This window comes from Heliconius melpomene, chromosome 1 (assembly GCF_056956725.1).
Source record: "Heliconius melpomene rosina isolate 202511_hmr_F chromosome 1, ASM5695672v1, whole genome shotgun sequence".
Taxonomy (NCBI): Eukaryota; Metazoa; Arthropoda; class Insecta; order Lepidoptera; family Nymphalidae; genus Heliconius; species Heliconius melpomene.
In genome coordinates this window covers 6,209,489-6,235,800 of record NC_140389.1, presented here as the reverse complement: position 1 = coordinate 6,235,800, position 26,312 = coordinate 6,209,489, and the positions used below count along the sequence as shown (strand labels likewise).

The following is a 26,312-nucleotide window of genomic DNA, read 5'->3' as shown; positions in this document are numbered from 1 at the left end:
CAGGAAGCCTAGTGTTAAAACACTCAGTTTCATGCTTTTCATCTGATCTTAGAAACATTACGTGTAGAATTGAGGTACACAACGCTGTTCTTTGTTTTCTTTATCAAATCGAAGAAATGAAAATATATCAATTAACTGAGTGGAATTCGAACCCGTAACCGTCGAGATTACAGTAAGAAATCGTGTGGCTGAGCCTCAATAGCCTCTACAAACACATACAATTTATACTTATATAAATAGCTTTCTAATTAAAGTAACATTATTGGTCAAGTTAGCTATCAAGTGATTACATAAGAGCTTTCGACATCGATCATTATATTACCTAGGTCTTATACCCGAGTGGTAAGACCTAGGTAACACGTAAAGCTCTTGAAAGGCAAGCCTAGTTTACCTTAGACACTCTAGCGTGGATTCTGCAAATATTTGTACAACAGGCACTCGACAGTGATGGACGTCTTTACTCTATATTAAGACTAATTTTAGGTATTCTAATTTCACTGTGTATGTTCGTAGTTGTTTAAATATTGTGTTAATTTATAGGGCTTTTCTGTGTTTTTTAAGCAGGGAAATTTAAAAAAATATGAGCGGGTTTAAAGTGGTTTTTTATAGTAAGTTTGCCGTTACGGTTACGGTACTACGTACGGTATTACGTTTTTAATCAAATTTACCAATTAATACATAACATCTCATGTTTTTATAGTGTCATAGAAGTTATTTCTAACGATATTTTTTTATTTATTTGTAGGTAGGTATATTAAATATTAAACTTTTAAACATTTCATCGCGGTGTTAGTAAGTAATAAAAGTTAAAACCCACAAAGCTTATCGTGAAGTTTAATTTCATCCAAACACCTAACAGAAGATAAAAGTTTATACGTTTCAATTATAACTTGTATTGAAATATTATAATAAGATATGTGAGTATTATAATACATTCGTATTTAAGACTTACGACTGTGGCGCAGTACGACATCGTCTGTCTACGCGATGGTTGTAACTTCGATTCCCACTTGGGGGACTAATAACATTTAAATAACTTTTAATTTCAATCGTGGGGTTGAGTTGCATCAGTCACTAGTCACAAACTATTTACTTTTATAGCCCATGCAAATAAAATTGCGAGTGGTAACTACTTCTTCACGTTCTATTCCGCATACAGCATGATAGGCAGAGGGAACCTAGTGTTAAGTTAACTCCGCTTCCCATTTTACACGATTTTATTCTGGAGGCATTATGTGTTGAGTGGCGGAACTCAACGCCGCGCTTTGATTCGACACCAGAGCGAAGAAATTAAAATATAATCTTCGATTTTAATATGCGGAACTTAACGAGTCACTGCCACTCAACACATGATACCCCCAGAATTCGGCGGAAAATGGGGAATGGAGTATTTTAACACTAGATTCCCTCAGTCTACCTTCCCGTGTGCGTGATATACAGTGAAAGTAAAAATAAACTTATCACTAAACATGTAGATATACAAAAAATATAAACAGAGAGCGTTTTATGTCGAAATAGGGTACCAAAAATGTGATAAGTGGGCCGGCGTTAGGTGTCCCGGAATCGCGTTAATACGTCCCGCGGGATTCAGTGAAAAATGCGACGACCGAAATCCGTTGATTTAGGAAGAATAGTGTTATTTTGAGGACTTTATGGGCAAGAATATACATTTTTTTTTTTCGTTTTAAACATAATCTTGGGAATTCATTGTTTGTATTAAATTGAAAAATTCTGTAACGCTTTCCATGAATTGATTATTATTATAGTAACATTTTATTAAAGTACAAAACTTATATATATATATATATATATATATATATATATATATATATATTCTATAGGTACTAAACCTCAATTCTACGAATTAATGGTTCTTTAAAAATATTTTTGTGTTGGACCCCGATTCACCGAGGGAGGCTATAGGAATACATCGGGTTATACATAAGTGATACATAAGTCTTAGTTATTTTACTTTTAGTTAATATGCATAAAACTTAAGTAATAACCTAAGTTTTTCTCAAATTAAACAATTTCAATATTAAATACTCGTACTTTAACTTAGATTAGTTATCACTTCTGTCGGGCGTCTCGAGATACACTTTATTTTTTTTTAAATTCACGCTGTATCCCGCACATAGCAGGGTCAGCAGAAGGAACCTGTAAAACCTAGTGTTACGACCCTCAGTTTCCATTAAGACACTTCCGTTTCCCACTCACACACCACCACTCAACACGCAAAGCCTGCTTCATTTAACTTTTTTGAGGCCGTCTTGGCACAGCGTGTGACTGTACATGCGACGGTTCTGAGTTTGATACCCACGAGGCAATCAATTATTATTAATCCTGTCTCTGGTAACAAGACAAAGTACGGCGTTGAGTTTCGCCGTTCAACACGTAACGTACATAACAGTTAAATATAAATAAAGTTTTCTAAATGTTATAATAATTGTAAGAGAAAATAAAATGCACTTAAAAGCGTTAGCTCTTATTAAGTTGTTAGTACGTAACAGTCTATAATACCGCGCTCTACTAAAGTTGTAAATTCATAGTAATTATGTCCTCAAAATCGTAACTCGGTAATTGTGAAATGAAAAGTAGAAATGAATTAAAATTAACAACCAACAAGTGTTTGAACTTGACACAATAATTGTAGCAGCTTGGATCCTGTATTTTTCAGTTTTTTGCGTAGAAAAAAGAGAATATAGAAAAAGAAACTTTCTTTCGACGTCAGTCCACGTTTTGTCTACCAGAGCGGGAAATAAAAATAATTCAAACTATAACAATTTCCCAATAGTGGAGATTGAACTCACTGCCAACGTGTCTACAGACAGATGGTATACCACTGTACATCTAGTGCCTCATAAAATAAATATATATTATGTATATAAAAGATTTTGATAAAACGTATTTAAATACTCGCGTGTAGTTGTCAGGGGTTGATAAGGTCAGCCGTCATAGCTGACACACTGACAGCCTCCTCTGAAGGGTTGATTGCAAAACTGATTTGTATTTAAATATTATTTGTAATATAAAAATTACTTGCGTTGTTCAGTGAAGTAGTAAGTTCGAATTCGTTGCTTTATATTGTAGTGTAGTACTTAAAGAATGGAATAGGAAATACTTAATTTTTTTCGTTCTCCTATGAATTTCAAGAAATACTTTTTAGTGGCCTTTCTCTTTGGCCTATATATATGCCAAATTTCAATTTTATTCCAAACATTTTGTTCGGTGCGTTTTCTGTCGGTCACTTCGTAACGGAAGAGTTTTATAAATGTTGTATCTAGCAATTAGCGAACGGAGTGTTACAGCACTAAGATTTTTAATATGAACGCAAGGAGAGGCAACAAGCTTATAAAAAATAAGTAAAAAGAAATATACTTTTGTTTCATAAAGTTTCAAAATACAAGAAAATTATAAAAACGGTATGAAATTGTGAGATTTTTTTCCTCAAAGGCTTCGCACATTTCGCAACAAGTAAGCAGCAGTGGAATAAAGAAATACATAAAAGTTTTTACACATCCTCGACTGAGTTTCATACACGCCGCGAAGGTGAAGTTGCCTACCGATGTCGTTCTGATAACTTTTAAAGAAACAAAACTGGAAACTCACTTGTTCATTATGACATTCTGCCCCACTTTCCTCTGTTACTGGAGAACTTAGTACATTTCTATATTTAGATGGATTTTTGTTTAGAGATATATAGATTTTTTTTATATTACAAACAAATAAATTATTTTTTTAAATTTAAATTAAAATTAATATTTTTTTATAATAAAGAACGGCGTTGAACTCCGCTACTCAATGCCAATTACGTAGATACATATTAATCAAATTTAATACTTACGAATTATACGTAGCTTAGGTGTCAATACAATAATATGCTATCATTAACCTAGTCTGATGAGGGAGCCAGGACCTCAATAGTGCAAAGATTTGCAGTATTAAAAGATTTCCTATTGTTCCGAAGTTTAGCACATGTCTTAGAAAGCCCGTGCGTGCATGATAACCTCCTTTTTTTAAAGTCAGTAAAAAGGTAATAATGTAAATCTTAATGGCACTGTATTTTTATTATAGAATAATTAGAAACTTAACTGCCACACGTAATACTAAGTTAAATATGTCATAAAACGTTTAAATCAAGCATTTTAATGTGATATACAATCGTTTCAACACTTTGAATTTCATAGCGAGAAATATGGGCGTTAAGCCTTAATAATAGAAAAGTATGAGTGATAAGAGACTCGTGGCACAGCGGCAGCGTGTGTGTGTAAGACGGACGGTTATGGGTTCGATTCCTATTTGAGATTGTGAACTATTATCATTTCCTCGCATTAGTAACAAGGCAAAACTGACGTTGAGCTCTCAGCTCAACCATTCAACTTGGGAATTGGGAGGTGCATGAGGAATGTCACGAAGTGCCATGGAACCTTGTATTAATAAGGTTCCCTTTGCCTAACCTGCTATACAGGAAACATCTGCTCCCCGCAGTCAAGTGATGTTTAAGTCAAAAATTATTATTTAAGCTCATAAAGTACTTAGCATTGCGTGCCTACCGCTGTCAGTGTGATAAGGTCATACGTCATCACATCACGAATGAGGGTTGTTCGATAAATGCATTTTATTTTCCTTCGATTAAACTGAAATTCTGATTTGTTTATCGTATCAAGTTCAAAGGTTACTTTAGATGTTTAAAAATATTTTTCTTTTTTTTTTCACAAAAGCATGTTTTTTGTTGATATTTGTATTTTAATAATTTTGCGGCGTGAGAAATAAAAACTTTGTTTCCATTTTCATTTTCTTATTATATATACTGTAGAGTGGGGTACAACGCTACGTATTATCTTGACAGACTAGGAAAGAAAATTATTAAAATCATAATGATTTGAATCTACGACCATTGGATTTACTGTCTATATGCCTATATAGATTAGCCCGTTCATACAAACAAACTCTTCAGCTTTATAATATTAAGATTAAATATAATATTATATTTATTCTATTAGTAGGATTAGTAGGAACTTTAATAATATTGCCACGTTTCGGGTATAACTTTTGAAATCAGAGCCCTTGGGAGGCAAATAAAACGACAAACGAGTTGGTCTATTATGTGTTACAGATTGTCACTAATGTGAAAAGTGATACAGCTTCTTGCTATATAAACAATGCTTTTGATTTCGAGCCTATCATGGGGGATTATACCCCAGAAACCAAGGGACCCAATCATAAAATCCCTGAAGTCTCAAACCCACCATACCAGAAGGCAGCTCAAGACACAGTCACCTCATTTTGCAGGAATTCAGGGCAGTACGCGGGACAATTAAGAAATTGTTGGCGGTAGTTTCATAAAATAATTATGTGAACTGACAGACTTACAGTCACACTTTACTCCCAGGATTCAATTAAACATTATTCTCATATCTTAAATCTCACAAGCAAACGGTGTCCATGTTGTGTCAACTAAATCTAAAGGCTCCCTAGTAGGTACAGTAAAAAGCTCGAGTTGCTAATTTAGCATTCATCGCTGGAACCGGTCTTATCAGTGTTTGCATCCTATTTAAAAGTGACTCGGACAGTTCTAAAAGACTCAAAGAAAGTCTATCTTTCCACCATCATTTACTTTGCGATGTTTGTTTGTCTTTATGCAGTTTGTCAATGTGTTACTCTCACACACACATACGTTAGGTTTAATGGGAGTGTGTGTGTAAATGTTGCCCTCCCATTGGTCGGTTTTGTGTGTGGGTGTTTGTTTATATGAATGCGAGTGTATTTTAACGTGAGATGACGATGTGTAAGTCATTAGTATAGAGTAAGTGGCGGGGGTGGTAATAAAAATTTCATTTGTCAATCCCCATGTAGGTACAGTTAGGTACGAGAGTGGAATATGTTTTTGTTTTATGACGTATTTAATATTATTTGGATATATGTATGTAACTATTAGTGAACGTAGGTTTGAGAAATAAAATTATTTAACAAACATTTTCACTTAGACACTGTCCGACTGACTGTATAAGTTCTGAACTTAGTCAAAATATATATATAGTCAAAATATATATATAGTCAAAAAATATCCTTTTGTAATGTGAATTTAAATCCTCTACTATTACCTACAAATACTGTTTTTACGCATTCATCATCTCACATAATACGAGAACGTGAAAATATATAACACTGTTCTATATACATTTGTATTTATGTATGTACGTATTTTCAGGTAATCTTTTATAACGAATATTAATACAATTTAAATTGTACACGATTCAATTATATCAATTTTAATAAAATGTGTAAAATAACTTTTACAAGCATGTCCATAATTACTATAATTAAACTCTCGATATTTCCATAAAAACCGACGGTTACCTTTGAAACAAAAAGGACCATTTGCAAGATGAAAATAATTTATTTTGCAATCGGCTTAAGTATAACAGTAAATTATTTTAGCTAAGCATTTTGTGTCTGAATCGGTGAATTTGTTATCGAATTATTGGACATAATGGCGCAGTTGAACAGTTTGTCGCTTTGTTTTCTGGTTTGATTTTCACTCGGTTTAATAATTAATTAGTTATAAATAATTGTACTTTTTCTGCTACGAAAAACGGCGTTAGGTTCTACAACAAAGTGAAAAACGGTTTTAAGCTTCTGTTAGATAAGGTTATTGATTTTGATAGTTGCTAAAAACTAAAGATATATTGGCTTCAATTTCATTTTCGTACGCTCTAATAATTAATGTGTCACTTCAATGTTCCTAAAGATTTATAAAACATGAGTGAGCCTACTTTGCTATGTGCGGGATGCAGCGTGAAAGAAAAAAAAACTAAGAGGGGATTTCTTGAAATTCCTAAGGAAACGCAATAACTTTTTCTACATTACAGCACTTAAGCCAAACAAAGTTATTGAAATATAGCTAATATTTTTTAAGCACCATAGTGGTGCAGTGGGCCTGGACAGTCAGATGTTATGACTGTTAGCGCGATGATTGTGGGTTCAATCACTCACGGGAATGTGTTATTCTTTCTCTGCTTTGGTATCTAACTATCCTGCTCTACGTATGAAACTAAAAACTAAAGCGATTTTTTTTTGTATAGTTAAAAAAAATATATTTGACATAAATAATTAAGAATTTCTGAGACTCAACGCTTCTACAATGTGGCCGTAATTTCGTAATAGGATTAAAGTAACTCTAATAAATAAACAATACATAGGACACATACTCCACAAACGATTAAGCCAGTTTGTGTCAAGGCAACGCAAATAACTTAGATAATACTACTTACATTAACATTGTATTGAGGATATTTGAGTTTCAAATCAAGTGTAGGTACTATTAAATGGTAAAGAAACGAACGAATTCTGGAGGCTTTGTTGAGTGGCGGAACTTAACGCCGCGCTTAGCGTTATTACCAGAGCGAGGAAATTAAAATATAAAATATTTAATTTCCTAGTATGAAAATTGAACCTATAACCTGTCGCATTTAGTCGCACGCTTGTGCCCACGCCACAACTGGGTTCAACATAATTTGTATATTATGTGTATTTAATTTTATCTCTACTAATATTATAATAGCATTAAGACAAAATTTACTTGCTTGCCTTTTATATTAGCAAATATATCATGTATTATACAATTTAGATATTTCCATTAGACCACAGGCGAAGCCAGGCGACGAAAAGCAACTTTTACAAAAAATAGTTCTAGTTCTACCACTCAACACGTAATGTCTCGAAAATTGGACGGATAAGTAACAGATCAGTCGTCAGTGAATGTCTTAAAATTAGGTTCGATCTGCCTACAGAAGTCGGCAGAATGCGGCTAAAAGCGTAAAGCTGTAATAAAAATGAATTATTGAAAAAAATATATAAAACTACCTTAAGACATTATAAAACAATTAAATCCTTATATTTTAAGCTCCATTTAAAAATACTATAGAACTTGGCGCTAGCGTCTGACAATCTCGAATGGCTTGCGCGCTCAGTTGTCGCCGCGACGCCGGTGCGGACGGACGTGTCGTCTCCCGTTTAGTGTAGTGATCACGACGAGTGGTGTAAGGTGCTTGTGGATGTAATTGTGTAACGTGTGCATTATTATTACATTTAAACCGAAATACTCATATACACACAAGCTATGTGGATCTGGCAAGAGGATATTTGTTGAAACTTGTAAGTCCACTTGATTAGTGTTAATGTCTTGTTATAGTGTTAATCTTGATTTTTATACTTAAGACTACGTTGAATAGGCTAATTAGGTGAACACAAGTGTTCTATAATATGAGCCCCACGCTGGGCGCCATGTCTGTGACGTTTTTATTATGTACCTTCGTTTTGTATTACATTTTGGAAATAGTCTTGTTTTACTATATTTATTTTTTAATTTTTTAAATTGAGGGTGAAATATATTAAATATATATACAATTATTCGTACTATGTATCTAAAATTGAATTTGTGGAGCATAATCGAAGTAACATGATTTTGATAGTCATTACTAATTTGTTGGTTTATAGAAATTTAAATTATTTTATGTAAGTGAAAAAGGAATGCATTTAAAAATACCCTCATTTTATTGTGTAATATAAACCTGATCGTTTGGCTAATATAATAATGTAGGTATTTGGGCAATTTATTAGAAGGACGCTGTAGCATCCCTTGGGCAGGCCGCGATTTAAACAGATATTTAGGATCCAAATTATAATAGAATGCTAAACACGTGAAACCCTGATATTCATGTAGAATATTCAGGTTTATCTATTGTTTTGCTTGTTTATTATAAGTATTATGTAATATATATGTATCCCTTCATTCGCTATGGATGTCTTATCGTTAGGTTCCATATGTCTATTCCTACCATATACTTGTTTCTTGAAATATTTTATAAATTAATATCGAAATAAAAAAAACACAATTTCAAATTATTTTTTTTTGTAATCCGTAGAACAAAACCCTAGTTCAAAGTACATAATATACACTGTATGTATATAAAAAAGTTAAATGCTTAAAAATTTTGCACTTTTTACTTCAAAAGTTTTCAACGGTTTCATCTTTTCATCGGTGCATACAATATTGCTTTCCGCTCTATGGAAATAATATAATTTTTAAGAAGAAAAGTTTCGAGATGGAGCGAGACTCGCAAATCATGGTGTCTCCTTTGATTGATTTTAAATCTGATTCCTTACTTTATGCTTACTTTGGTTGATAATTTTTCTATTCATATTACTATGACGGTGTATATTAAAGTTTTTTTTATTATACATGCGATGATAGTGGGTTCAATTAGTGGCTTATATGTCTTGTACTTGAAGAAAAAAAAAATGTCTTTTTCCCCAAATTTCGTAATATGTATCTTTGATTTGTTAATACGCAACGAATCTATTAAAAAAAATATTTAACAGAGTGTCGTAACTCTAGATTTTTTCTTCAAGTGAAAGGTAAAGAAATCAAGGATCGAAACTTAAACGAACTCCACTTATAAACGTTAAAAGTTCGTTTATGAATAAAGTACAACTTGCCAAACTTATTGTTTTACCGGAAGATCTATTTAAAACCTAGTTAATACAAGACTTTAATGGTATATACTGTGTTTTTTGAAGTTTTCAATGAGTCGTGTACAAAGTTTGCTATGATGTAAGTATAACTTATAAACGCAGTTAGTTGCTAAACTGTCTTCATTAAATGGAAACACTTACTTATAATATTCATTTTACACAAAATACTTCACGCTACATATGGCATATAAAAGCAGTAGAAAAATAGTGTTAAGACTCTATTCCCTATTTTCCGCTCAGTTTTCAATTTTTCAAGACGTGCTATATTTTAAATCTGGAACTTTAAGAATCTATCCACGAATCTGTTATTTAATTACAACTCAATTATTAATTTTATAATATTTTAAACAATTTTTATTATTAAATTTTTGCTCGTTTCAATGAATTAATGTTTTACCGCGTATATATAAAATTTGGACCAAAAGTGATAAACGGAGTGTCTTAATTCTAAGCCTTTTCTGCCTAACCATATTCCAACAGTATACAGCATGAAGAAAAGATAATAAGATAAGATAAGTTGAAATCTATCCATTGTTACAATATGTGAATAATTCTTTTAAATATTAAATAATAAACAGTTTAATTATAGTAGAAATTCTTTAGTTAAACTCGTTTTAGTAACACCGTGTTTAGAGATATTTAGTTGTTTAATGTTGTTCAGTAACAATGCAAGCATTACTGTTAGGTTAAACTGGAATGTAGTGGAAATTTGTAGATATTTTGTATATAAACTTTAAAGAGAAGAATAAAATAAGCGAATATTTCTCATATATTTAATATCTGAATTATTTGAGTTACTTCGAGCTAGCAAATGTAAGTTTTGGCTATAGGGTAATTTCAATTTTGTGAAATTTTAGTTTCAAGAAACTGTTGGTTTTTATTTTATGTTAGGATTATATTTTAATAGGTACCAGAAACTAGTGGTGCACTCAGAACTTTGTAAGTGAATATTGCCTCAAGTAGGAACCCAAAATGAACAGTGAAATATTACAAGTATGCTTTTTTATGGATTCCGTATTAAAAAGCTGTTTAATCGAGTATGTCATCTTCTACATCTAGTCCGATATCATCTACGTCCAGATCATCATCAGTTCTCATGGGTTGTGTACCGTCGTCTCCAAGGCCAAAAGTTTCTTCAAAATTAGTTCTAAAATAGAATGTGCCTTCAACCCTGCGGATGTTATAAATTTTAATAAATAAGTGGATAATGGATATTTTAAAATTACAAAATATATATTAATAGCTCTTTTAAAATTACAAAATCTATATTAATAGCTCTTTCAACTCTTTCACTCTCTTTCAACAAAATGTTTATATTGCAAATATTCCATTTTCCCGTTTAGATAAGACAAGGCACGGCGTTAGATTGCGCTGAATGTTACATTTTTAATAGAATACAAAACCTACCTTTCATCTATATCATCTCCCAAATAAATAATCTGGTCGGTGCCTTCCCCAGCTTTCCAATTGTCGCAACTTGAAGCGGCTCTGGCGGGGAACGCCTTATTTATTCTCAATGATTCTAAGAAATATATCCATGCACGATTGTGACTACAACCATCTATAAAGTATATGAAAAACATTTTTTTTAAATATTGTAAAGACCTACTTGCATTACAAAATACGGAAAGGCTTCATTAGTATGGATTACTATTATTTTTTTTATTAAGTACCAGATTACATATACTTTTCTTATATATACTTACTAGCGGGCGCGCGCAGCTTCGCTTGCTTATTTAGGGGTGAATTATAATAAGTCACGAAACACATGTTTAATGATATATTTTTAGGAGTCTCAATTTCAAATTTTATAAAAATCGATGGCGATTTAAAAAAAAATCCATACAAATTTTCAACCCCTTATAAAACATCTAAATAAATCAATTTGAAACGATTTTTTTCTTTAATAAGAAAATATGTTAAATAAAATAACGACTTGACTTTAAAATTACTTTGTATAACAATTTTTCATTTCATAATTTTTACCTGGTGGGAATTGGCCTGGCTTTGTAACTTCACAACCTGGTTGAATACTAGAGCCGCAATTCGGCCAGAAATCCACAGTACCGACATTTTTCACAGTGCCAAGTCTCCCAGGGTTTCCGTGTATGACCACCACAAAATTAGCACAATCTTCATCCACTCCAGAAAATGAACCTGGACCTTCAAATAGTGGTCCAGCTGGATCGAAAAGTGTCATTCTGTAGAATGAAAAGAATTTATTTATTCCATCCATCCATCAGCCTTTTAAGGTCCACTGCTGGACATAGGCCTCCCCCAATTTATTTATTATTCGTCTTAAATCTTAAGGAATTTTCGTTTTGGTATATAATAGTAGCTTTTTAGTAAATAGTAAGTAATTTTTGTATAATTATTCTGTTATGAATGATCTGATCTCATACTTGATGATATCAAAATGTACCATTTAGTAAATGGGATTTGAACTCGTGCTTCTTGGAAACCATCGCAAAACTCTGACCACTAAGCCATAGAAAGTATGGTTTAGTGGACAGAGCCCTTGTGTGGTTTCTATGTAGCGTGGTTGCTCAAACTTTTGTACGCTTCTGAACGGTATTTTTCTTTCTTAAGTATAAAATAACACTTAACATGAAACACTTGTACCTCGATATTAAAAGTCCATGATTTTTTACTTCTTTACCAGCGTAGCCCATCAGGTGTGCTCCAAGAGAAAAACCTAGAAGATATAGGCTAGGTAGAAAGAACCCAGCATCACAAAGTTTAACGATAGCCTGTCCCAGTTTTTTGGCTACCTGAAAAGAGTTCAATGATAATTACTATAAACCGATCTACTACTATACTATGACTTATTCAAATCTCAAAAAATATATACGGTTACTGAATTACCGTCGACTAAGACAAAGGTTATAGTGGATTAAAAAGGTATTAAAGAAGCTATTTTTGAACATATCCTACTAATATTATAAATGTGTGAAAAAGTGTTTGTTTCAATTTCGCGCAAAAACTACCACCAGAGTAGCGGTCGAAGCGGGCGTAGCCGCGTCCGGGCCCACTAGTTATACATAAAAATAACAAGTAGGCTACAATTTATGTAAACATTTTGTATAATTTAATAGTAAGCTTGCTGTGTCATGTAACATACTGTCTTAACTAAATTGAGTTGAGACCATTGCTCTATGACAAATCCCTAAAGGATTGTTCAAATAGCAATTTGAAAACCAATATTTACTACGTTTGCTTTTTTTTCTATTTCTCAATATTAGTGCACAGACAACCATCTCTTCGAGATCCATTTTATCAAATGTAAAAAATTTCGTCACTGTCATCGCAAGTGCGCGCAGTCGCGAAAAGTATGGTGACATGTCAGTGACAAAAAATTTATTGTCACCGTGACAAAAGTCACCAGTGCGCGCTATCCCTTAATTTCTGAAAATGAAAGACTAAAGTCTTTAAAATTTCAGCTATTCCAAAATGACGTAGGTCTGGCGGCTCTGGGATCTTAGGCTATTGAAAAAACATACTTTTTTCAAATTTAAAATGACAATTCCATAAGATGCTTTGCCCAGTATTGGCACATTGGCTTCTTTTTCCCAGTTAAGCAATAGCGCATTATAATTTAAATCCAAATATGTTCCAATGATGTTCTGCACTGTGAAGTCTGTAGCGTTTTCTTGGAAACCAAATGCGTATATAATCGTGTCCCTCTCAGTGTTGAAGCAACTAGAGTTCAGCAAGACTTCAGGTTTGTCTAAGGATATTTCAGTGAAGTAATCGAGGCTTCTGAAAAGTAAATTTAATTTTCCTATTTTAAGATTTTTATATGTTTGTGTTACTTAGAATTAAATTGTCTACACATACTTTTAGAATATTAATTAAACCACTCAAAAATAAGTATTAAGTTAATACTAGTTTCTTTCTAAAAATAAGATTAAAATAAGAAAAAAATATAACTTAAAACTATACGTACCCTTCGTAGCATCGTAGATTGGCACCACATGCTAGGCCTAGTGAACCTGAAATTATAATGTTATACGTTCAATAAGCTTCTAGTTTCTTTGTTTACTCATTCTGCTTTCTATTGTACGTCCAATTTCACAAATTTTGTACATTTCGTGAAGACTTTCGACGTCGTGATTTTTTTAAAGTAAAAATAGTGAAGCTGTCATGCATCTGACTGTGAGCATGATAGTTGGAAGATTGTCTCGACAACTTTGCAAAGTGTGGGGAACGGAGTGTTTAATACTAAACTTCCACTGCCTACCCTTCTAAATGCGGGATACAGCGTGAATCTAAAAAAATAAACTTACCAAGTAAAATAAGAATTTTCAACGAACTATAAGAATTCGAAGGTATCATAATTTTTAAAAACATGTTGACTTAAATAGTTAGTACAATATTTATGATAGTCAACTAAGAGCATATAGAAAATCCAAGGTTATATATAACATTCTATGTTATGCTAATTATTATTAATTATAATATTATTGTTATAAAATTTGGTTAAGACTGATTTGGCATATGAAATTAGGTTCCGCACTACTTATATTGATATTTTAATTGACTTGTAATTTTGTAATAAAATAAAAACTGAATTTGACCCACATATAAATATAGGATTATCATGAAACTTCTCAATTACACGTAGCTTAAATGACAATAACTTAAATACAATAATCTATCATCGTGCTGGTCTGATGATGGAGCCAGGAATCTGAATAGTGGAACAGATTACCAGGACATCTATAACTCTGAGTATATATGCATATATGCATAGCATTGAGCACGTGGTGAAGTAATGGTATCCATCTTTGTACTATTGAGGGATAAGCCCGGTCTCAAGTTTCTGCTAATCCTAGTTATTGGGATTACATTCGTTGAAAACAATATCAACCACTAACTATAAACATCACTAAGATATTTATAGTAAATAGATAAATATAAGTAAATAAAATAGTAAGATATTTTCAAATATTTTCAATTCCAACAATTTCATATTCATAGATGCATGTGAAACTGGTAACTACGTTTTTGAAGTGGATTATAAAAATAGAAGAATACAAAATACGAGATGAATTTATGCGTAAATGTATTTGAGAACTTAAAAGACAATATTACTTTCCTGAACAACAATATAGTCGCGCAGTCTGCTAACGATTGTACTCGTAGTGATCGCCGATTTGATTCCTACTCGAGGATATCGATATTTTAAATAAGGTTTTAGTTCTGCCACTCAACCAGCGATATATAAGAATTCGAGCGTTAATTCGAGATGAGAATAGCTTGACACTAAATTCTCTCTGCTTACACTGCTGTGTGAAAAAAAAGAATGAAGCTGTAAAAAGCAACGGCTCTGCGTTTCTCACCAAATTTTCGAGGATCTCTATTTTTATATAATAATAGTTTACGCAAAGCAAATATTTTAGTTTGAATAACATCTGTATAAATAAAACCATAATGTGGATACTAAAAATATTACTATATTCTTTTATAGCTTCACGCTGCATAGCAGGGTAGGCAGAGAGAACAAGACTTAAAGACACTAGGTACCGCCCAATTTTCAAGATATTGTGTGTTGAGTAACGAAACTGAAAATAGCTCTTTGCCTACCAGAGCAGGAAAATGCTATAAGTTCAAATATAATAATTTGACCGGGTGGGGATTAGACCCCCCACCGTCATGTTTATAGCCAGAAGAACCACGACATTCGCTAATATAATATATAAACATTTCAGCGTACCATATTTTAAGCCTGGCACTTTAAGACCCATTCACGAATTTCTCCCTTAATTCAACTCATTTGCTAATTTTATCATATTTCTTATTTTTATTACTACGCAATATATAGAATTTGGGCTAGAAGTGAGAAACGGAGTGTCTTAGCTCCTTTCTGCCTACCCATATACAAAATACATGATAAAGAGGAAAAGAAATAAAATATATTTATTTTTATTTAGCTGCACGTAAGTCGATATCTATCCAAGCTACCGTATTTCATAAGTTTCTAGTAGCTCTTTTAAATATTATAAAATAAACTGTTTAATTATATGTAGTACAAGTTCTTTAGCTAAACCCGTTTTTAAAGATTTTTAATGTTCAGTAACAATGCATGCAATAGCATTACTGATAGGGTACACAGGAATGTAGTGAAAATTTATTAATTTATATAAAAATACAAAATATATAGAAGTTTTCACTATTTTAAAGTGAAGGATAAAATAAGCGAATGTTTTTCACATATTTTATTTCTGAATTATTTGAGTTATTTCGAGCTAGCAAATGTAAAGTTGGCTATTCGGTAATTTTAATTTTTATGAAGTTTGGTCTAAAGTAAATGTTGGTTTTTATTTTCTGTTAGGTTTTTTTTAATAGGTACCAGAACCTGATGATGAACTCAGCATAAGTGAATATTTCATCAAATGAAAAATCCATAATTATTAAATGAATAGCAAAATATTACAAATATACTTTAAAACAGCGTATACAGAAGGAACTCGGTTTTAAAACATTTTTGGGACATTGTGTGTTAAGTGGCGAAAATCAGGAACAGAACCAGAACGAGGGATTTATTTAATTAACAATTAGATATAAGAATAAACATTTATTGCCTAAAAAGCTGTTAATCGAGTTGGTCATCCTTTACATACATCTTTTATCACGGGCTGGGTACCGTTGTCTCCAAGGCCAAAGTTTTCTTTAAGATTAGTTCTTAAATAGAAGTTGCCTTCAATCCTGCAAATGCAATAATTTTTTTATAAATACATAGGCCGTCGTAGCTCAGTGGCACAAGGGTGTGACTGTAACGTGACGGTTGTGGGTTCGATCCCAACTCCAGGAATTGAAATCTTTATTTAAATTTCTTCGCTCAGGTATCGAGGCAAAGAGCGTCGTTGAGTTCCGCTACTCAACACGCAATGCCACCAAAATTCGGCAGAAAGTGAGGAACGAAGTGTTTTAACACTAGGTTCCCTCTGCCTACCCTGCTGTGTGCAGGATACAGCGTGAAGCTTTATTTATTTTAAATATATTGTCTTAAGTGGAAGACTGATATTTCAAAATATAATAAAAATCAACGTAACTTTCACATATATGCACCATATTGCGCTGGTCAGTAGTTAGTTATAAAATATTCCAAATATTTTAATTTACCGTTTAGACCAAACAAAGTACGGCGTTAAATTGCGCTACATATTAAATATTTAATGAAATCAAAAGTAGAGAATGTAATGGCCTTCCTTGAATGAATAAATAAAAAACGTACCCTTCAGCTATATCGTCTCCCAAATAAATAATCTGGTCGGTGCCTTTCCCAGCTTTCCATTCTTCGCAACTTGCAGCAGCTCTGGCGGGGAACGCCTTCTTTCTCCCCAATGATTCTACGAAATATCTCCACGCACGATCGTGACTGCAGCCATCTATAAAGTATATGTAAAATATATTTTTTTGCTAATATTACAAAGAGCTATTTGCATTTCAAATTACTAAAAGGCTCCATTAGTGTGCATTATTATTTATTTCTTTTATTGAGTGTGACGACAAATATATTTTTTTAATCCAAAAAAAATACTATATAATAACTATATCTTTAAAAAGAGAAGATCTTGACTAAAATAGTGGGAATTAACTTTGAAAATACTCTGTACAACAATTTCTCGTTTTATAAGTTTTACCTGGATTTTGTCCTGTCTTGTTAACCGCACATCCTGGTTGAATATTATTGCCGCAGTTAGGCCAGAAATCAACAGTACCAACATTTTTTAAAGTTCCAAGTCTACCAGGGTTACTGTGTATGACCACCACCGATTTAGCACAATCTTTAGCCGCTCCAGAAAATGAATCTGGGCAGTCAAGTAGTGGTCCAGCTGGATCGAAAAGTGTCATTCTGAACAAAAATATTTTTTATTATTCGTGGTAAGTCTTCAAGCATCTTTCACTTTCTGTTTACCAAGTGATAATTGAAATGAAAATATGCCATTGGGAAGCGACAACCACCAAGTTTTCTGCACAATACAAGGCGACCATGCTATTGAGAGTCGTTTTGGTGGTGGTATCTCGTTTAATTACTTATAATCTAATATTTGTATTTTAGGTTCCAGAAATTTTGATTCGTGAATATCACTACCCTTTTTTGTTATATTTATATACATGGTCATAATTAATGAAATCAAAATTTAGATTTTCGTTACGGGATGTGAACCCGCGCCTCTTGTCCACTATCCAAGAGTCCTGACCACTAAGCCGTAGAACGTGTGGCTTAGTGGTTAGGGCACTTTGTTTGGTTTCCAAGTAGCGGGTTCTCAATATTTGGTTTTTTCTTTCCCAAGTGTGAAATAACGTTTTAAAAATGTAGAAAAATGAACAACATTTTTTTTGGGTCTAGCTGTTATATATATTCCTAGTAAAACTATAAGGTAAAACACTTATATACCTCGATATTAAAAGCTTGTGATTTTTCACTTCTTTACCAGCGTTACCCATCAAATGTGCTCCAAGAGAGAAACCAAGAAGATGTAGCTTAGGTAGAGAGAACCCAGCATCACAAAGTTTAACGATAGCTTGTCCTAGTTTTTTGCCAACCTGAAAACAGTTAAATATTAATTACTGATATTCCGAATGTCACTTAAAGGTTCCGGGGATATGACTAACTAAACACCACCGTATGGAAACCGGCGCAAGCAGACATATTGGTAGTTTGACTATTGACTGTAGTTACGAGCCTATTAAATGTATAAGGAAAACAGAACCTAGTGATGATTTACTCTACTCTTCACAGCAAAGGAAATATATTGGAATATAAAAATATCTAAATTTCAATTGGAAACTCTGAAAACTACCCTTAAAACACATAAAATATTCAAAATACATACTTCTATTAAATTTAAAACGACAATTCCATAAGATCCATCGCCCACCCCCGGTATTGTGGCTTCGTTTTCCCAATTCATTAATAGCGCATTATAATTCAAATGCAAATATGTTTTAATGATGTTCAGCACTAAGGGATCAGAAGGGGTTTTTCTGAAACCGAATGCGTATATAATGGTGTCCTTCTTGGCGTCGAAGCAACTAGAGTTCAGTAAGACTTCAGGTTTTTCTAAAGATATTTCAGTAAACTTATCGAGGCTTCTGGAAATTAAAATTAATATATTTAGATTGTTTTTTGTTTTTCATTTTTTTTTATTTTGTGTCTTAATTACATTATTTAGATATGGATGAAGATGATATGAAGATGAAGAAATTAATGTATTTTTTAAAATGTAACTCTTTAAGAGTTACATATACTCGTATATATTATATTCAATTATAAACAATTTTGGAAATTCGTCTTTTACAACACTGTGCAGTAGTCAGTGATCACGTGTAGGCAGGGGTGACATTCAAATGTACTGTATGTATCAAGTTTAAGAATATCATATAAAATTAATTAAAATCATAAAAATAAAAGATCTTATAAAGGATATATTAAAAATATCACAGTAAGCTTATCAAAACTAGGATGTTTTTTACACAGGAAAAGCCAGTAAGTCTGACGAAATCTTAAATATATGGAATATTCTATTCTACTGGTATAAAGAAATACATACCCTTCGTAGCATCGTATATTGGCACCGCATACTAGTGCCTAGTGTACCTGAAATTATAATTTTATACGTTAATTTTTCTTTAAAGTAAAAAAAGTGAAACTGTTGTGTCCAATTGTAAACAGGATGGTACCATGTTCGATTCCCACTCGGGGAAATGAACTATTTTCATTTTCAGGTATGAAAACGCGCGCCACTCGACCCGCAGTGTTCCAAAAATTGCGGAACTGATTGTCTTTATACTAGACCCTCACTCCCTAGCACGTTAAATGCGGGATACAGCGTGAATTAAAAAAAAAATAGACTTACCAAGTAAAATGAGAAATTTCAACGAACTATTACAGTTCGAAGGATTCATGATTTTTAAAAACCTCTGGACAGTACATTAAATGATAATGAACCAATATTATATACAAAGTCGAAAGAATAAATAATAAGCATAACATTTTAATAATTTATATTAAAATTTTATGCTAATCATTTATTATAATATTATTGTTATAAAATTTGGCTAAGACTTATTTGGTATATGAAATTAGGTTCTGTCCTAATTATATTATTATATACTGGGTATATAATATCCAAAATATTGGGTCGACTTGTAACTATGTAATAAAATCTAAAAACTGATTTTGATCCACTTATAGATATTGGGTTATCATAAGATTTTTTTATTTAAAAAAAATATATTTTTATTCTCGCTCTGGTGTCAAGGTAAAGCGCGGCGTTGAGTTCCGCGCCACTTGCCATCTCGCAATGCCTCCAGAATCCGGGGGAAAGTGGGGAATGAGTGTCTTAACACTAGGTTCCCTCTGTCTACCCTGCTGTATGCGTGTTATGCATTTGGTGCACGTTTCTATGCGTGTTTTTAATAGCCATATTATAGCCAACCATCTTCTATAAATATTGGTTTATAAAAATAGTAGAATGCAAATTACTGAGAATACAATGAAAATTTAAATGTCAATAAAACTGTGTTCTAAAAAATAACATACACCATACCGGCGCAGTCCACTAACGATTGTACTCGTAGTGATTGCCGGTTTGATTCCTACTCGCGGGTGTCGATATTTAAAATTAGGTTTTAGTTCCACCGCTCAACACGCGATGTCTAAGAATTCGGGAGTTAAGTGGAGATGAGAATGGCACTAGATTCTCTCTGCTTACACTGCTATTTGAAAAAAAAGTATGAAGCTGCAAAAAGTGCAATAGCTTTGCATTTCTCACGAAATTTTCGAGGATCTCTATTTTTATATTATAATATTTTTTTTATTCAAACCAAATGCTTTTGTTAAAATTACATCTGTATAAATAAAACCATATTTACTAAAAAAAATTATATGATGTATGAGATAATATTAATATGTGTGTTTTTATAGCATCACGCTGTATTCCGCATATAGCAGGGTAAGCACAGGGACATGGTGTTAAGAGAATATTCCTCAAATACTACCCAATTTTCGAGAAATGGTGTGTTGAGTGACGAAACTTAACGTCGCGTTTCGTCTTGTTACTAAAGCGAGAAATGAAAAATAATTCATATAACAAATATATTTTACTATTACCGCCATATATATAAAAAAAAACGTTATTGACATTAATATTGCTCTAGGCGTTACTAAATGATATAACTATTTGTATTTATTCAAATGTCTGAAAAAATATGTATATTGGAATACATTAAACTCAATTTTTAAAATTCTATAATAAATATGTATTTATTAAAATATTTCATATTGTAGTAAAATTATAATTAAAAAAAATAGCTTTACCCTGTATCCCGCACACAGCAGGGTAGGAAACCTAGTGTTGAGACACTCAGTTCCCAATTTTTTGCGGAATTTCGGAGGTACTACGTGTTTAGTGGCGGAAATTCTGTGCTTTGCCTCGAAACCAGAGCGAAGAAATATAAATATAAATTTAAATAAATATTTTGTTTCCTATAATGGGGATCGAAGTTACAATTCATTCATGCCATTCTCCATTGGCTTGTGAGTAGGTTAGGGAGAGTAGGAACTAGCACTAAAAGATGATTTCTTGAAATTCTTCCATTTCACGTCTTAAAGTTCACGACATCTTTTTTATAAATATGTTTAATGTATCATTTCCTCAAGCGAGCATCGATCCCGCAACCATCGCGTTACGAACGCCAAATGGTTGTTCCATTGAGCCATAATGACCTCGATATAAATATTTATAAGGTAATATAAGGTAAGGTGTTTCTAACGACACTCCTGTGTTTATTACAAAATATACTTGACGTCGCCCGTTCTGCTTTCGACTGTTACTTGTTAAAACTTCGTAACAACTTTTAATTGGTATTATGGTAATCGGTGTGTTACGAAAATTGATTGGTAAATGAAAATATAAATAGAAAGGACTGTAGGAAGTTCTTCAGTTTCTCATAAAATAGGTAATTACGATGTGAATTGTTTATATTATTCAGTTTTCTAAAGTATTGTATAGATATATGTGAATATTGCATATGTAATAAAAAGTTTCATAATTTTTCCTCATAGCAAGGGAGACACAGGGAAATTAGTGTTACGACACTCCGCTCCCTAAGCACCGTCTAATTTTTAAAATATTTCGTGGTGAGTAGTGGAATTCAGAATTCCATAGTGAAGAAATGATAATAATTAATTTCATTAGTGGGACTCGAAACCACAATCTTTTATTGTCAGGCGAGGTTTCCACTTGCTACCTTGTTTTGGGTAGGATAGAGTGTAAAGGGGGAATTATGAAATATTTCATTTCTAAGAGTGGGAATCGAACCCACAACTATCACGTTTACAGCCTCACGATTGTGCCCATGTGCCATGACGACCTCAATGTGTAGCCTCAATGTGTGTATTTAATTTTAATTATTTTCAATTTAGTTTATTTTGTTTACCAAAAATGTGACTTTGAATCAGCCATTACGAAATCAAAGTATTAATTACATAAACTAATGATATTTTACAATGTTCCTTGTAATTTAATAGTATTTCATTCATTATGAAATTCTATGAACTTTGTTCATTAGATTTCGTGAACCTTTTGTAGGTGTATCAAACTCGGTCGTCGAGTTATCGAAAATTTATATTGAAATATTTGAATATGTAAAACAGATTGCTTATACAAATATTTGTTTGTTAGTATGTAAATTGATTTTAATGAAAATAATAGACAAATTAATTTAAAATTTAAATAGAAATTTCAATTGTTAATGCAATAAATGGCCATTTTAAAAACATTGTGTGTTTAAAAGCGTAACTCAACGCCGTGGCTTGTTTGTTTATTATAATACTTACACATTTCATGTAATTGAAATCACGATCATTATGTTAGACGTTCACTTACTGAGCAGTGTATATAAATACTTTTGTGCTCGGAGCAGCGCAAGTCCCATCTTGCAAATTGCAACCCAAGTGCAGGCTCCAGGGACCTTGCAATGTACTAACACTCTCCTTCCCTGCTCGAGCTCAATATAGCTAATTAAAAACAATTTAAGTAAATACCGTGTTTTATACAAAAGCACAAAGTTGCCATACAATATTAATTGTAATACTTATTTTTATTGGTAAACTAGCGACCCCCTTGCGGCTTCGCCCGCTGTTACTACTGGATTATTCATATAATGTATGTTTGCAAAGCACTTAAGATAATGTGAAAATTAATTAAACTCTAATGCAACCCGCATTTTCGTAATTTCAATAAGGATTTTCCAATTGTTTTACACAGCAAGGATTTTTTAGTAGGTACCGTAATTTTAAATCTGTGCTACTAATCTTTTCAAGTACTTATTAAAATATATTTAAATGACTATTTTTAGATAGTTAAATGACTATTTTTAAACGGAAGAAATTATAAACAAAAACCTACCTACTAATAACTACTACAAAAAATATGAAACCAAATATATCGCGCTGAAATAATACATTCAACTCCGATTATCCAATACGTGCAAACGCATCTAAATCTTCGTTGCTATAGAGACAGGCGGGTTTTTTTTTTCGAGCTTGTGGTTAATGCTGAAGAGGGTATTCTGTCACTGACGAAAAGCAAGCACTACGTGGCTGCCTGTGAGGAAAATTAAATAGAATGCGTCGGCCGGGAATCGAACCCGGGCCGCCCGCGTGGCAGGCGAGCATTCTACTACTGAACCACCGATGACTGCTCATGACGCGCTTGTATAAGCAAAACGTCGCGGGGCGCGTTTCGCAGCAAGGATTTTTTGATATTGTAACAATTTCTAAAGTACTTATTAAAATGAAAAACAGAAAAGACAGTTTTGATCTACATTAAGTGGCAAACGTAACTAATAAACTTATTTATATGCTGAGAGTAAGGGATAAGTGAAACTTGACTCGATGCAGTTGATGTGTGAACGGCGTGATGTGTCAATAATTAAATGCGTTTTTCTCTTAAACTATTCGCAATTTCGAAATAGTTTAAAAAGCAAATTTTATCTTCGTTTAACGTAGAAAATTAATAAAGTATTTTAAAGGATAAGGATTAATACCATAATGGAAAAATATCCCTCACAATAAAAAATATATTGAAATTATTATTTTTAGACAGAAATATGATCACTACACGTTATCCTTAAAAGATAATAATATTGAATATGGATAATTGTATTGTCACCAGAATCAAAGGCGTATACCAAATTTCAGATCAATCGGTTAACGGGAAGAGGGTTAAATTTCAATTACTAAATTTGACCCAAACAAACAAACGGGGTGAGCTAAATAAAACCGTTTAAAAATATGCTCTCGCGGACTTTTTTGTAGATCTCATTGAGAGGAACAATACTCCAGTACATTTTTTTCATGTAGTACTTACCATTAAAGCAGCGCATGCGCGAAAGTGTCTCAGCGGGTAGGACTTTATTCATATTTTTCGTATTTATGTTAATTTACATAAGAATGTACAAATAATAAACTATATATAAACCTTCTACGAAAAATAGTCGACCTAATGGTGAAAACCGCAATAAAATCCGTTGGGTGGTTTAGAAGAAGAAGAGTTAGAAACAACAGACAGACACGAAAAGCGACTTTGTTTTATAAGATATAGGATAGGATAAGTTAATAATATTTAAAGATGGCAACACAAAAATCTTATAAGAAGCTCTAATTTTTATTAGTAATTTAACATAAAACATAAATATTAAATAAAAGCCAAATTTGTTGAGACAATAGATAGCTATGTGATTTATTTACTCGCTAATTATCACTAAACATCCTTCATCCGTTTAACCCTCTTTTATAATTTTTTATTAGTTAAAGTGATTCTCATTTTCAGGGTTTTTTTTAAATTAATAATTTATATATTTTATAACAAACATTTAGTGACAAAATAAAGAGATTTCGTATTTTTAGCTTCATGCTGTATCTCGCATTTCGCAGGGTAGGCAGAGGGGACCTAGTATTACGATACCGTCCGTTCCCACTTTCTGCCAATTTTCGAGGTATTGGTGGAACTCAATGGCGCGTTTTATACCAGAATGAGGATAGGAAAATATTAAGTCATTAATTTCTCCTAATAGGAATCGTACCCACAACAATCGTGTTTCGCAATAACATGGCCCATCTCTCCGTGAGATAAAAATAAGTAAATTTTGATACAAAATAATTCCGAAAACGTTTAATCTACCGCGAGCCCTTTCCACGGAAAGTATAATAAAACACCGGTTGACATTGGTCTACAAGGGTGTGAGAAAAGTTTATTTCCTTCAGTAGATACTTAAATATTTATTATCTACGGTGTTTCTATTTTACATAATATAGTACTATATATGTATATATCTATATCAAACTTTCTGCTTCTGTCAAATACCGCATAGACGATACCAAGGAACGTAGAAGCCTGGAATTTGACATGTAGGGTCTATGGGGAGTTTAGGGGACCCTTAAAAGAATATTTCCTGAAATTCCAACTAAAACAAGAAAGTATTTTAAGAAAAGTAAAACAAAAAAAAATAATATATTGTAGTCCCGAATATAAAGTAATATATTGTTACAATTCAAAAGTAACTTTAAAATTAGTACACGTATATTAATAATAAAGTTAACTTGGAGAAGTCAACAGAACTACTCCAATATAACACCGTGTTTCTAAAGCGGGTTGCGGACGTCATCGTTCATTCGAGACGTCGAAGCCAAGACATCGATGTATCATGCCGGTTTGAAATTACTTCACGTGCGGTATACTTATACAAGTACTAGCGGCCCGCCCGCGGCTTCGCCTGCGTGAACTACGTTATTATTAATTTCTGTTTCCATGAGTACCTACGTCCTATAAGCGACGTCCATGCAAAATTTGAGACTCCTAGCGTTTGTAGTAACGAAGTTTCATACAAACTTTCAACCCCAAAAACAAACCCTTAGAATTGAAATGCAATAAATGAATGAATATTGCAAATTCCCGTCTTAGCGAGCATCTATGTCCTATAAATAACTCCTATGCAAAATTTTAGATTCCTAGCACGTGTAATTTCTGAGATTTCGTGATGAGTGAGTGACCTTTCGATTTTATATATATAGATATAAAATTGAACAACAGTAATATATTTTTCAGAAAAATACAAAAATTTGAACGTAACAAGACTTCTACTTGGGTTTCTTAAAAACCATCTAAGAACGGTGGAAATATCGTGAAATATTTAATACATTTTTTTTAATTTTACGTTATATTATGTAGGCTAAGTAGAAGGAACCTAACAACCTGATTACTTTTCTATACAAAGTACTCTATTGATTTCCGTCACTCAACACACAATATCCCAACAAAAAGCGGAAAATGGGAAAATGAATGTTTTAAAGTCCTCTACCTACACTGCTATTCGGAAAAAGAGTCTTTTTTGAATTGAAAATATTTCCACTTCCACGATACCTTTAAAATTGGATATCCTATTATAATAAACCTATGATTATGCGAGAAAACAAAATAAAATACACAAAACAAGCACGTTACTTGTAAATATATATCCTATAGATCTTATGTTTCTAGTAATAAAGTCTATAAACATATAAATTTCGATGGTCCTACTGTAGCCAATATTCGACTGGGACGTGAGAAGCATAATATAGGCCCGCTATTTCGACGACTATCAAACTAAATTATATGTTATTTACTAACTTTATAAAGATTGTACAGTATGATATTCTATGGTGTAATTAAGCTTAGAATGTATTATGTATTTTTTTAAAGTGTTTTAGTAATTTCGTTGGT

General features: G+C 32.5%; 3 protein-coding genes across 4 annotated transcripts in view; 1 reads left to right on the top strand and 2 right to left on the bottom strand.

Moving 5' to 3' along the window:
- Window positions 1–7,985: 7,985 nt before the first annotated feature.
- The window catches only part of side-II (sidestep II transmembrane protein), a 339,951-nt gene continuing 321,624 nt past the window's right edge, over window positions 7,986–26,312 (top strand). For both annotated transcript variants that reach the window (XM_085195977.1, XM_085195968.1), the window contains exon 1: window positions 7,986–8,157. The gene's annotated coding sequence lies outside the window, so the exon portion shown is untranslated. The remainder of the gene's footprint in view (window positions 8,158–26,312) is intronic.
- LOC146541099 (lipase member H-like) lies at window positions 10,370–13,887 on the bottom strand. The gene is made up of 7 exons (XM_085194772.1): window positions 13,824–13,887; window positions 13,484–13,529; window positions 13,038–13,296; window positions 12,160–12,308; window positions 11,524–11,738; window positions 10,945–11,098; window positions 10,370–10,708 (listed from the first exon to the last, which is right to left on the bottom strand). Exons 1-7 carry the CDS (start codon window positions 13,885–13,887, stop codon window positions 10,567–10,569), a joined length of 1,029 nt encoding a protein of 342 aa, XP_085050898.1. The 3' UTR covers window positions 10,370–10,566.
- Window positions 16,146–22,485, bottom strand: LOC146541098 (vitellogenin-1-like). Its single transcript, XM_085194680.1, has 6 exons — window positions 22,457–22,485; window positions 18,381–18,639; window positions 17,942–18,090; window positions 17,184–17,395; window positions 16,775–16,928; window positions 16,146–16,245 (listed from the first exon to the last, which is right to left on the bottom strand). The coding sequence occupies exons 1-6, from the start codon at window positions 22,483–22,485 to the stop codon at window positions 16,146–16,148; spliced, it is 903 nt and encodes a 300-aa protein (XP_085050806.1).

What these genes read in the sequence shown, in the direction of transcription:
- LOC146541098 (XM_085194680.1), bottom strand. Translation starts at nt 22,485, where the DNA reads ATGGGACTTGCGCTGCTCCGAGCACAAAA. An exon ending in GCGCTGCTCCGAGCACAAAA is followed by an intron (nt 18,640 to 22,456) that starts GTATTTATATAC and finishes TTTAATTTCCAG; the next exon opens with AAGCCTCGATAAGTTTACTG. An exon ending in CACAAGCTTTTAATATCGAG is followed by an intron (nt 17,396 to 17,941) that starts GTATATAAGTGT and finishes ATTTTTGTTCAG; the next exon opens with AATGACACTTTTCGATCCAG.
- LOC146541099 (XM_085194772.1), bottom strand. Translation starts at nt 13,887, where the DNA reads ATGTTTTTAAAAATTATGATACCTTCGAATTCTTATAGTTCGTTGAAA. An exon ending in GAAAATTCTTATTTTACTTG is followed by an intron (nt 13,530 to 13,823) that starts GTAAGTTTATTT and finishes TTATAATTTCAG; the next exon opens with GTTCACTAGGCCTAGCATGT. An exon ending in CATGGACTTTTAATATCGAG is followed by an intron (nt 11,739 to 12,159) that starts GTACAAGTGTTT and finishes TTCATTCTACAG; the next exon opens with AATGACACTTTTCGATCCAG.